At 45.9% G+C, this 12925-nt stretch overlaps 1 protein-coding gene across 1 annotated transcript; it reads right to left on the reverse strand.

The window, feature by feature from the left end:
• Nucleotides 1–1921: 1921 nt before the first annotated feature.
• ARFRP1 (ADP ribosylation factor related protein 1) lies at nucleotides 1922–12866 on the reverse strand. The gene is made up of 8 exons (XM_050314071.1): nucleotides 12801–12866; nucleotides 11582–11681; nucleotides 11178–11265; nucleotides 10962–11044; nucleotides 10246–10327; nucleotides 10011–10081; nucleotides 4336–4436; nucleotides 1922–2884 (listed from the first exon to the last, which is right to left on the reverse strand). The coding sequence occupies exons 2-8, from the start codon at nucleotides 11672–11674 to the stop codon at nucleotides 2797–2799; spliced, it is 606 nt and encodes a 201-aa protein (XP_050170028.1). The 5' UTR covers nucleotides 11675–11681; nucleotides 12801–12866; the 3' UTR covers nucleotides 1922–2796.
• Between the last annotated feature and the right edge of the window lie 59 nt (nucleotides 12867–12925).

Here is a 12925-nt window from a genome sequence, read left to right on the forward strand (position 1 = left end):
CACCACATGTTACTGGCCAGAGCCTGAACTAAGATAATGGACTTAACATGAAGCTGTGTCTGATTTGTCCTGGTATTTTCCCCCTGGTTCTGTGGGACAGGATGTCCTGGGAAGTGGGATAAGCCCTGACATCAGCACTCCCGAGACGTCCCTGAGTGAGGACAGGACGGGATTAGGCTGTACCAGCCAAAATGTCGTCACTCTGTGTCTTCTCAGAGTTCCAAATGAAGATAGGATTGCCAGCAGACTCACTGGGATTCTAAAAAGCCTCAGAAGGGTTTTTTAGCTCTTGCCTCCCGCTGCTCCCAGATAATAAATCTTCGCGTAGGAAATTCCAGATGGGTGAGAGAAATGCAACCATCTGCCAATGCTCAAATATGGCAAGTGCAGTCACTGCTGAGCTTATTAGACAACCACCTTTATCTCATGTGCAGCATGATAACAGGGATTACTGAGTGCATGTGAGGAATCTCTTTCACCTTGGGAAGACAAAGCAGCTCTTCAGAGAAGTGCATTGGTGTGAGCTGGCACGGGCGAAGTGGGCCCGATGCAAACGTATCAAAAATCTGAAGACCTGATTTCAACTGAACTGTTCAGAAATGTCCTTGCTCTGGTTGAAGTCTGGTGGTGTGGGTCACTTAAGCGGTTTAGATAAGTCTGTGCTTCCTGTAAGTCTAAAATGGGATAAATTATTAAAGTTATGATCAAAATACAAAAAATGTCCCACCTGGTACCTGCCCTGGAAGCTTTGAATTAGAGTGAACTTTTCACTGCTGGTTTCAGAGAAATCCTCCCTGGTTTGTTATGACCATCACATATCTACCACAGCTCAGGCATGTCTGTGGGAGAAAGGCTCTCCCATGCCTGAGAACTTGAAATCCTGAGGTCAAAACATTTCATTTCATTTAAGACCCCCTGCTGATATGGGCAACAAAGCAGTCTGTGTCTAGGAACTGTTTTTTCCCCTCCTCGTCTCCCAGGGAATAGGGAGATCAAGAGATTTTTTGAAAAGAGTATGTGCAAAGCTTGGAAAGCCCCTGGTATCCCACAAGGCAGACATTTCAAGCTAATTGACAAAAGTGATTTCTCTCTCAGCAAGGTACTTTTGTTCCCTGGTTACTGCTTTACATCTTAATTGTCAGTACCAACCCTATCTACCAAAACAGCCAGGGCCACAAAGTCACCTGGAAAACAGTCAGGCTCTCCAAGGTAGTCCAGTGAGAGAGATTTCCCTGACAATCAGTGGTCACTGGGTCTCCAAAACTTTTGTACTCTTGAAAATCTCAGCCCTACATCACGTGCAGCACCCAAAGTGCCATCTCCTACAGCGGGTGAGTGATCTCTGACAGATCCTCCACGTTCACAGAGCACACCAAGAAACCTGACTGGGTCAGTAGGTCTGCAGGAGCCTTACTTCTCTTAGGTGAGGAAAAGCAGGATTCTGCTTCCCAGTTTGCAACTATTTCCACTGACTTCATGTGCTTAAGGACACAGCCCAGCTGCCCTTTGACCCAAATGTGAGTGAATGAATGTTCTTTCTCCAAAAAAAAAAAAAAATCTGCAGTGAGTTGCACACAGAAAGTTCTTTGACACACACCAGCTCAGAGACTTTAAACAAACACTGCTGACATGCTCAAGTTCAGCTTGATTAATGGTCCCTTCATTTTGTGAGCAAACAGCACCAGGAGTAACTAAAAAAGGCCAGGAGAAACACCCACTGCCAAATCACCACCAAACCCATGCAAAAGGAGATACTCAGGGAAATATAAGTGATACATCAGCAGATCTGGCTGAGTAGGTGAGCTAAGAACTGAGCACTGTTTGACTCTGAGTGCTGCCTTTCTGTTCTTTCTTACCTTTCAAAAAAACTAGAGGGCCAAGTTCTGCTATTCCCAAACATCACTTGTTTCAGCCAGAGAAGTTCAAAGGAGTAGGAAGCTTTATTGCATACTGATTTCTCCCTGCCTAGAGGTTCTGGTTTTGGCCGAGAAGGATCACAGAGAGGGCCCCGATTCATTCCAGTTACAGAAGATCCCAATTACTCTTAGGATTAGAGAGAATGCACAAAGAGATTGGCAGTCAGAGCAGGGCAGTGCTTCTGGAGTCCGTGTCCTGGCAGGAATACCCATTGCAACCAGTGCACAACTGTGCAGTTGGATCCGATGGTCTTCGAGGTCGTTTCCAACCTTAACAATTCCATGATCCTACGACCACTGTGCAGTTGCTTCCACGCCTGAATTTACCACAGGTCAAAGTTACAAGTCCTCACGCCCACTGAAAATCAAGTTGTAACCAACACTGTCTCTCCCCACTACACAAACAGCAGCATCACAGGGCCAGTGACACCCTGCAGACATCACGGGGCTGCAGCAGCAAGGGAGCTTCTCAGTCAGGAGGGACAGCCATTCCCCAGGCTGTTCCTCCCCTCCCACATTCACCTACACAGTTCCTTCAGGAGTTCCTTCATGCCACTGGCCTCCAGCCTGTTAAGACTAACAAATCAGGAATCACAAAGTAAAACAGTAGAAAATCAAGTCCTTTGCATCTGCAACAATGTGTAGGTTGCTACATAGGATGCTCTCAAGCCAAAGACTTAATACTTAATGTAAGAGATTCCCACCCCCCACCCAGTTGGAATCCTTGGCTCAAGTTTTTTTTAGACACAGAAGGAGAATATTTGTCTCCAAACTCAGGGAAGAATCAGGCGTAATAGGAATCCAGTGGATCACCTTCTTTAAAGGGAACACAAAACTGTGTGGAAAAAGACTGTCTGTTCCTTGGCTGCCTTGGAATTCCTTACGTGATGTCCTTCTTCCTTGGGGGCCGGTGGATGTTCCTCACCACGCACTTCACCATCCATTCAATTCCTTCGTTCACCCCTTTGCTAAGGAAGGAAGATAAACAGATAAGGTTGTAAAATAAACCAACAACAAGAAGCAAACAAGAACAGAAACCTGGTTCAGGCAGGCCCTGAGCCCTTACAGGAGAAAGGGAAGGGCTCTGCCCTGCTGTTATTTATTGCCGTTGCTGTGTTATTTCTCATAGAGCCAAACAATAGGGATCTGATTTCTTCTAACTCAGCATATAAAATCCATCCTTTATTTTTCTGGTGTCTGTACGTGTCTACAGCCAATTTAGTCACCAACTCTGTGGAAACCTTGGGATGAACAAGCATCAAACACACCTGACAGCTGGTCTGAGGTTATTTTGCCACAAACCTCACATTAGTTGCATCAGATCTTGCAATCCTGGTTCCATCTTTCTGTTAACAATCTGTGCTGGGGTTGCCAAGCAAGTCACCCCCTCGCTGGTCTGCACAGCTCCCCAGTCAGGGTTTCCACAAGTTATTTGTTGTTTTAGTGCAAGCTCAAACTGGAATTTTGAAAGGAAATTCCACACAGACCAAAACTCGAAGTGTTTGAAAAGGTTGCTTCTCATCTAATACTTCTCTTCCAGTCAGTGCTTAAACATTGCTCTTCTGGTCACTTATCTGCTTAATGGCACGTGTTTTTTGTAGCAATGCAGACAACAGATTTTTACTGTGGTTTAGGAGGTTTTTTAAGAGGGGTTTTTTCATGGTTTTCAGAGGGTTTTTTTTTGCAGTAGCTCGTACAATAACACAGATTTCTTGCTAGATTTAGAAGAAATCTCAAAGCTCTGGATTTAGCACAGGCAGAAATTCAGCCAGGAGTGTTTCTGCCATCTGGAACAGAACTTTCAACTTGCAGCAAACAGCACTTTTCACTCAGAGAACTGAAAGTGTAACCAAAGGATTGCAAGACTCGAGGTGCAGCAGCGACGCCGAGATATCAAGAACCCAGTGGGTTGGTCAAGGTCGTGGCATGCAGCTGTGTACACTCAGATTTTGGTCTGTTTGAGTCATCAGATTTTGAACCACAGGCATCCCTGTGTAAGGACTCTCTTGGAGACTGTTATATTACCCACATCATAAAGCTCATCAAAGAATATGAAAGCGAGAGCATAATTACAGCAGCAGAGCACTACCCATTTCTCTGGCAGTGACATCAACAGCTGCATTTTCAACTGACCCCTTAACCTAAAAGCCAAGAGCTGCAGCAAGCCAGCATCTGCAAGGATTATTGTGTGTGGAGAAGTCTGCTGCTCTCAGCCAGCAGTACATTTCCATCGGGTTTCACTGGCAGGATTTACAGATGAAGTTACTGACCTGGTGCACGTCCAGGGTTCACAAACAAGTCAGAGCTGGGAGGAAGCGCAGCTCCCTTTCAGGGGTTTAATAAATCCTGTAATGCTGCTCTGTGTGTGACACCCCACAGCTGCTCAGTCAACCAAAGCTCCATCCATCCTCATACTCACCCAGTCAGGGCTGAGCAGGCCTGAGTCAGGCAGTCTCTCTTCCCAATTTTGTTAATGCAGTCACTAAATGCTGTCTTGATGTCGGGTATGGATAGACAAGTCTGCAAAGGGAACCAAAGAAGAGCTTGCTTTCTGTGCTACAAGAGATAGAGACTTTCTTCCACAACAAATCCCCACCATGTCTGCAGTCCTGCTTCAGTCAGGATGGCAATGCTGGGAGGTCAAACCCCCTCACCCACCAACACAGCAAACTCACCTCTTTACATTCCGAAAAAACTAACATATTCTTTTTTTTCACCAACGAGAATGCTCTTTGCAGACAGTACACCCACACATTTGGGCACTTCCAAGCACATAGAGTCCTGAAAATGAGCACAACCTGCACTCCCTCAGGATACTCCTTCCTCCTTCCTCATCACACTCCCACCCCCCCATCACACACAGCTCCTGTCCACCAGGACACAACAAGAGCTTTACTATTTACAAAGGCTTTTGAAATGCTGGACCTGCTGCAAGCCCAGCTGACCCTTTGCCAGCAGCCTGGGCACTCTCACAAAATGGCTTGGATGTGATTTTTTGTTCAAGTTCTCAGCACATTCCTTGCCACAGGCACAGCCACGCTGCACCTGTCTGTGTGCATTCAGAGAAACGCTGGCACCACGTTTTCTGATGCCTGATGTCACTGTGCTCTTGACCCTCTGCAGGTCTTGCACTTCTGCCAGAAGGCTGCTGAGAAGTGGCTTTACAACACAAATCATAAACCCCCTGATAAACAAGTGTATTACTTTCCTGACACAGATCACAGTGTTACCACAAAAATCTGATTCTTAGAGCTACAAACACAACAAAAGCAAACCTGCCCTAGTGAAGTCTGGACTTGCACCTCCCTGAGCACACGGAGCAGCTACAAGAGAAATCACCAGCCTTTAGATCCTTCCCTGATCTCAGTGCTCGCTCTTTCCTCAGAAGCCCTGGATGAGCCACTTAAGCACTTCAGCTGGTCACAAACCCACCTTTCCTCCTGTCTCTGCAAGGACATTCTGGACCTTCAACATGGCTCAAACATGTGCTTTGAACTGTCAGTGAGGCCCAAACACATGTTCTGGACAAAGTGTTTACACAAATGCCAAATCGGACCCTTGTGGGTCCTGAGGATCGGCCAAGCAGATGTGAACTCCGAGAGAACAGAAATAGGGAAATTAATGAAATCAGCCATTTATTTTGCAAAACACTGGTTCTGGAGAAATTAAGTATAGGAAACTTCCGTGGAGATAACCATACAACAAGTAAGCATCAACAGTTATAAATAAGAAGGGTTCTTAAGAAACCCTTAAACTCCTGAGATGAGTTTAACAACACCCAGTTCACCCACTCTCCTTGACTCCATCAGTTGTGCAACTTTTGATGACTGTACTTTCTTATGACCTCAGCTGTGTTTCGAACTTGCCCTTTCAATGAATGACCTGGAAACCATACCCAAAAATGTTACTGACATCACTGCACCAAATTCTTAACAATTTAATTCAGGATTTCTGCAAAGCAAAAAATGTGCAGTTGATATGAATGAACTGTCAGCCACAGGGAGAACAGCTAATTAAGAAAACCCAAACAAATACTAACTTTAGAGGAGTCAGACTGGACTTGGGGCTTAGAATTTGTACCAGTAAGTCTGGAAGATGGGTAAGAGACAACAACCAACCAACCACTCCCTATGGGTTTGTAAAACATGCTGCTTTAGTCTGGTATGGTGTTCACTGCCCAGTAAGAAAGGCAGGTGCAGGTGCCTCCTGGTTTAAGCCAGAGCTCTGGACAAATCAATTAGTCAACAAATGGGAAGGAAGAAGAGCTGCATGTCAGTAATTTGAACTATTTTTTTATGTCTTTTTTTCTCTTCAGTCAATGAGAACTTAGCAGCAGGAAGGGTAACTCTCAAGGCAGCGGAAATTGAGTAAATGTTACTTGAAATATAGTTTAAGCTTTAAATTCAATACCATTGCATAACAACTTCCCCTTTTCTGAATGACCATATATTTTAAAATATTTGTAAAATATGGAAGTGTTCAAGGTAGGAGACAACAAGAGAGAGCAGTCACACTGTCCTTGATGTCTACAGGACAAAGCAGTCAGGCAATGAACATCCCAAAACCAGTCAGCAGACCAGCACACCTGCACACACCCACATCCTTCCCCTCACCCACCCTTGAGGCCCTTTGAGAGTCCACTTTTCCCAGTGCTGCTTACAATTACAGTCATTTTTTCCTCCCTAGTATAATCTACTGTCATCGCTTCCCTTTCCCACACTCTGGTATAACCGTGGCCTGCCCCACTTCCCACAGAACTGTCCATAGAAATTTGCATCAGGGTTTTGCTTCTGAGGAGACTCTGCACCTTCCACGTTGTTCCACCAGGGTGCCACTGCATCACAACACCACTCCTGTGCTGTGGAGTAACTTTTCCCCCTCTAGATGAAGTAGAGCAGTGGAGGGACATCACCAAACTACCAGTGTGGACGAGCCTTGTCTTAGTGTTTGAGAGGAAGCCATGAACTGGAATCTCATCTTAAAGCAGAGGATGAGGCAGATTATCTGACATTCCAGCAAGGGGCACCTGAGCTTCTCATGCTCAGGGGAAAATGTCAGCTGTGGCTTCCAAGTTCCCCTTGTTTCCCAAGAGAGACCTCCCCAGACACGCTACAAAGTATTTATTTCCAAATGTGCTTTGTTCCTCAGCTGAAACCACACAACCCAAAAGCTGGACCTGTGACCACATCAACAGTGCCCACTACAACAACACAACCCACGGTGACCTTTCAGGAGCTGCTTTGGAGGAACCTCACCCAACACATGTCAAAGCATATTTCCATCTCAACTTCCCCAAAATAACACTGCAAAAGACCTTTTCATGAAGGCCCCTCAAGGTACAATACAGCCAGGACTAAAGCAAATTCTTTTTATCAGCTGGGTTCAGAACAGCATTATCCAAATTAGGACTCATTAATCGCTCACCTAAAAAAAAAAAATCTGTCAAGCAGCAAGGTGAGTTTTAGCCAAAAAATGGTGGAGTTTATCCATTCACCAAAGACAACACTGCTGCTTGGTCTCCTGTTAGGATAAAACCTTACAGGATAAAACCTCATCTCAAGAGTAATCAATCACCAGAACGGTACTAAAAGAGAAACAGCAGGAATGTGAGCGGCCTGTTCCATGAAGAGTCTGACCAACCTGACTGGTTCTGGGCTACTTTTTTTTTTTACAAGCTTATTTTAAATTAAAGCTTAAGCTTGTTCAGATTAAAACAAGCCATAGTATGGCCTCAATTTAAACAAGCTTATTTAAATTAAAACTAATTTTACAGGGGAGCTGTGGTAGGTCTTCAGCTGGAAACTGGAAGGGCTCTCTCTTACAGAAGGGCCTGTTTTCTAACAACAATGTGGAAATGAGTTTCTGCTACTCACCATTTTCCACAGACACATGGAGGCTTTTCAACATTCTGGAGGTTTCAAATTAAATTTCCAGAATTTATCTTTAGGTTAGGATGGCAAAACTTGCTCCCAAAGGCATCCTGCAACACCTGGTTATTCTCAGATGGTATTTTTTCCCAGCTCAGGTTTTCCAGTATTTTCAACAGTGTTCCATAACAAGCCATTCTATCCCCAAGTTATAACAGTTCACTGCACAGCTCAGAAATACAGCCCTTGTATAAACTTTAACCAGCTGCATTCACACCAAATAGCAAATATCAGTTCTTACTTTGCAGCTTTTTCTGCAGTAAAACCTATTTTCAAAAGTGCCATTCTGAGCTGAAAGGGAGTCCACAGGAATTGGTATTTACTGGAGATTTAACTCCCTTACAAAGCAACAGTTTCATTAAAAACCAAACCAAACTCCCTCCACAACACACGTTTGACTCAGCCTTTTAATTAACTATGAGGAGATCCAGTTTTGAAGCCCCTGCTGAGCACAGAGCGCTCTCCTGGTACAACACAACATCACATTCAGTACTGTCACAATCTTAGAACTGGTGTTTTGCAGTCTGTGACTGTGTTTCACCCCCTGATATGACCAAATACCACTTGTGTTTGGCAGTGCTGAGATGACACAGCCAACCTTGGGGTAGTGGTGTCTGTTCACAGCACAGTTCTTACACCTCATGCGAGTTCAGGCATTGAGTCAGAACTTGTGTTACCTTATGGAAATTTCAAAAAGCCCCCAGCTGTGTCAGATGTTCTACTTCTGATGTATTTGCTGGCCTCTCTGTATGTCATCATCCAGAATTACCATCCATCTGCAAGTCCCAGCAAGGTTAACATACCTCTTATCCTCGTCGTGGTCCGGGATAGAGGGATGCTGGTGAGAATTCCCTACCACAGTTACATGTGTGGAGATCCAGAAAAATCTCTACCAATGATAACCCATTAATGTTCAGTTTTATTCCAGAGGTTTTCCATTCTGCTATGTTGGAGGAAGAGAACCAGGCCACCAAGTTTTCTAACCCTTACTTAAGTGAACCTGAATTGTTACTGAAAAATAAGCTTTATCTAACCCTTAATGACTTTCCCACATCCCAGAGACCACAGCGAAGTCAGGGCCATAAATCTGGAGTTCTGTCTCAACTACATTTCTCTTAATTCCACGACCAGCTAATCCCTTAGACAACCTCACCATCATCCAAAACTCAATCTGTTGTGCTGCACATGTGAAGTGTAACCAAATCCTCCTGTAAAGCCAAAGTGATTTCTATGGAAGTCTCAAGTACTTCCCACAAGTGCAATCACTTGGACAAGTGTAAAGTCCAGGGGAAGAAGCTGAGAAGTATTTGCATACTTTGGAACAGACACTGATCCCAACTGCCAGGGCTGGCCCTCCAAATCCTACTGGAAGCCTCTGGCTCCATCTAGAGATGAATCACTGGAGCTGCAGCCATGGAATTCCAGGTACAACGCACAGGAAAGCAGGAAGAACACATGGAAAACACCACGACCACTTTAGGCACTCTCCTTCCTTTTTTCCATACCGGGGGAGAGGAGGATGCCCCTGGATGGGTCGCCTAAACACTGTTCCACCCACGAACCTGGCAAATCCAAACCAAGACCTTTGCAGTTCTGGATGTGCCGGAAAGAATTTAAACCATATTGCAAATCCAAACCAAGACCTTTGCAGTTTTGGATATGCTGGAAAGAATTTCAATTGTGTTACTAGAAAAGAGCATTCCTCATCATTCCCCGCTGACATTGATGGAATGCCTTAGGACAAACAAATGTTTCATTGAACAGATCTTATCAAGTTATGGGAAAAAGGATGATAATGCTTCACATACATTTGCTGTGCTGTTTTGCAAGAGCAGCATAAACAATTAGTGCACTAAACTTTTTTTTTTCTTCTCTGAATAAACAGGAAAAAACAGTGTCAATGTAGCCAGTCACGGTATGAGAAAGACCCACCATTGCTATGTAGTTTGCTCTGTTTACATCAAGAGTTCACAACTATGTGCCTGTAGGAAGCTCATTTATGTCACTGGAAAAAAAAACCCAAATACCTGAATTCAAAGCAAGTATTTCCTGTGGCAGGAAAAACCCATAGGATCAGCCCAGGAATGTAGAACAAACTTAACATGAATGCAGGGCTCACCTTTCCAAGGCTTATTTGCTCATTTATGAAAATCTGCAGGAATCTTACCTCTACATCCTGCTTGTTGGCCAACACCAGAATGGGAACCCCTTCCAGAGCCTCGCTGGTAATCATCTTCTCTGCAAAGCACAGAAATAAACCCAGAGGTTTAGCCAGTTCTGGGAGTTCTATAAATGCATGGTACAGGCTATCTGGACAGAGGGATGAAGCCAGAGGCTCCTTCCTGCATCACAGTTTCATTCAATGCAACCTTTCAGGTCTGTTTTCCTCAGATTGTACTCACCAAAAGCTCTTTTAGACTCTGAGAGCCTCTCCTCATCCGTGGAGTCGATCACATAGATCACCCCGTGAGACTCAGCGTAGTACTGCAGGGAGAACACAGAGCTTGGGGTCAATCCACTGCACTCTTTGTTCCTCTGCCTGATTTTATTACAATTCGGTAAAATTTCGGTACCCGTGGAAAGATCAGCCAGTCAGAGCCAGCTGTTCCCCAGTGTGTCTCTGGGAGGGAATGGAGACACACAGAATGTGCTGCCTGTTCTGCTTGCTCAACACACCAGGTGAAAAAGCTCACCTGTGTCCCCCAAAACCTTATCTCTGTGGCACAACCCCAGATATGGGCTGGTAATGGCTGTCTGTAAACAATAAAGCAAATATTAGGCATTATCTTGGCTCATCTTGCACAGATATAGTTGAATCTCTGGAGTAATGGGGTTACCAATAAGTCTGTGTGATTGCCAAATGATTGTACTGGTTCAGTTCTAAAAGAGACAAAACCACTTCTAAAAGAAAACACAGAATGGTTTGGGTTGGAAGGGACCTTAAAGCTCATCCAGTTCCAACCCCTGCCACGAGCAGGGACACCTTCCACTAGACCAGGTTGCTCCCAGCTCCATCCAACCTGACCTTGAACACTTCCAGGGATGGGGCAGCCACAGCTTGTCTGGACAAGTTGCACAGATAAAATAAATTAAAATAAAATAACCCCACATCTCTAACCTTGTCCCAAAGTGACTGGAGTTCCTCCTGCCCGCCGAGATCCCAGAACATCAGCCGAGTTTTGCCAACATCAATAGTACCGACTAGAGGGAAAGAAGGAAAGACAATCCAGTGAAAACTATTCTGCCCTCGTCAATTCTTGACTATTTCAAACAAGAACCAGCTGCTGTCCAACTGTGCAGGAAAGCTGAAAAAATTCCAAACAGATTTACTCACTGTTTAAGCCGACAGTGGTTGTGATTTTGGACAAACTCATCCCTTTGTAGTTCTTGTTAAATCGGGTTTTAGTTTGCTCAAGGAAGGTCTGGAAAGGAACAAGACAAAGTATTTACTGCCAAATATTTTACTTGTTGAGACAATTTAATTTCTGCAGAATCCTGCTAGAGCAGATACTGCCCTACCTAATTCTGGACAAAACACTCTCCTTGCTCCCTATTTTAGCCAGGAAAGAAGGGATCATAGGTGATTATGGGATTACCAAAGCCTCAGCCACATCCCTGAAAGCTTGTGCTAAATTTAAGCAATGGGGAAAAAGTTGATTGTTTGCTGTGACAGCACTAAAATAACTCATGATACAGCTGAAGAAAGATTGACCTGTGATGGTGATAAACAGCACTTACAGTTTTACCAGCATTGTCCAAACCCAGGATCAGGACACAGTACTCATCCCTCTGGAACATGTATTTATAGAGCCCTGACAGCAGTGTATACATCCTGCTCCTGCAAAACAAAAAATGCCAGGAATTCATTAACAAACAGGTCATTCCCAAAAGCCTCTCATTCCACAGCGTGAGTTCTTCCCAACCCCTGGACAAATAAATGATGTTGCTCTTTCATCAGTAACTTCTCACTCCTTGGGCAAGCCCAAGGAGGATCACAGATCCAAGAGAGACTGTGAAAATGGCTCCAGATCAAGTTTCCAAATGCACACGAGGGAGGGATTATCTTGCAAAGGGTTGAAGGTCTGTGTCTCCCCTCCTTGCTTCCCAATCCCTGCAAAAGCACCTTGGGAGCCTCCATTGGCTGAAGTGAGTGCAGAGCAACCTGAAGGCACATAAATCCTCCTCTTATCTAAATTTCAGCCTTATCCAACACCAGCCTCATGTCGTGGCACCCACCAAACAGTGCTCTGTCCTCTCTCAGGCCAGACATGTGAGTTGCCCAGCAAAAAAACACAAGGCTGAGAATCAAAGTGGCACCAGCACCTGCAGCAGCCCACACTTGTGTTTTCTGCTGCTGGATTTGCACACACAGGGCAGAGAAGCTTCGCAGGAAGCATTGGCACCAAGAGCTCCAGCTGACTCACACGGCATTGCAACAACCCCCCTGTTCAAACACAGGCAAAGGGAACCTCGAGGCAGAGACTCTCGAGCAAGTGCGTGGTTAAGCGATCACTTTGAAGTCAAACAGCGTCGCCTAAAGGGAAATAAAAGCGCTCCAGAGTAGGAATCGGGGGTTTCATGGCAAGGGAGGACACGGAACCTCAGGCCGTGGGGATCTTCACCCCCACAGGTGGGATCGGGACCCTTCGCCTCCAGCTGTGCGAGGGGGGAGCTCCTGCCACCCATGACGTGATCTCGAGTGACCCCGGGCGTACCCCTGATCCGGGAGATCCCCCCATATCCAGGAGATCCCCCTCCTCCTTCCCTGGCACAGCCTGACACGGCTGAAGGCGGACACGGTCCCTCACCGCCATTTCCCCCTCCAGGCCCAGCGCCAGGTCCCGGCCCGGTAGGTCCGCCCCAAGCCCAGCCGTGCCCCCGCCGCGGCCGCTGCCGCCCTCCCCGAGCGCGGCGGGCGGGGCTCAGAGCCCAGAACCCGAAGCCCGAGGCTCCTCACCCGGTCCCGGAGCCGCCGCCACCGCCTCCCCTCACGACTCCCCGGCACCGTCGGGTACCGCCATGCCACGCGCGGGGCTCTGGGAATTGTAGTCCCGGTGCCCCTACCGGGACGATGAGGAGATG

This window comes from Myiozetetes cayanensis, unplaced genomic scaffold (genome assembly GCF_022539395.1).
Source record: "Myiozetetes cayanensis isolate MyiCay16 unplaced genomic scaffold, myiCay2020 scf19, whole genome shotgun sequence".
NCBI classification, from domain to species: domain Eukaryota; kingdom Metazoa; phylum Chordata; class Aves; order Passeriformes; family Tyrannidae; genus Myiozetetes; species Myiozetetes cayanensis.

Bases quoted from the DNA above. Each gene is read 5' to 3' on its own strand.
- ARFRP1 (XM_050314071.1), bottom strand. From the start codon at position 11,674: ATGTATACACTGCTGTCAGGGCTCTATAAATACATGTTCCAGAGGGAT. The intron at 11,266-11,581 runs GTAAGTGCTGTT...GTTCCTTTCCAG, and splicing joins TGGACAATGCTGGTAAAACT to ACCTTCCTTGAGCAAACTAA. The intron at 4,437-10,010 runs GTAAGATTCCTG...TTCCCTTTGCAG, and splicing joins CCAACAAGCAGGATGTAGAG to ACTTGTCTATCCATACCCGA.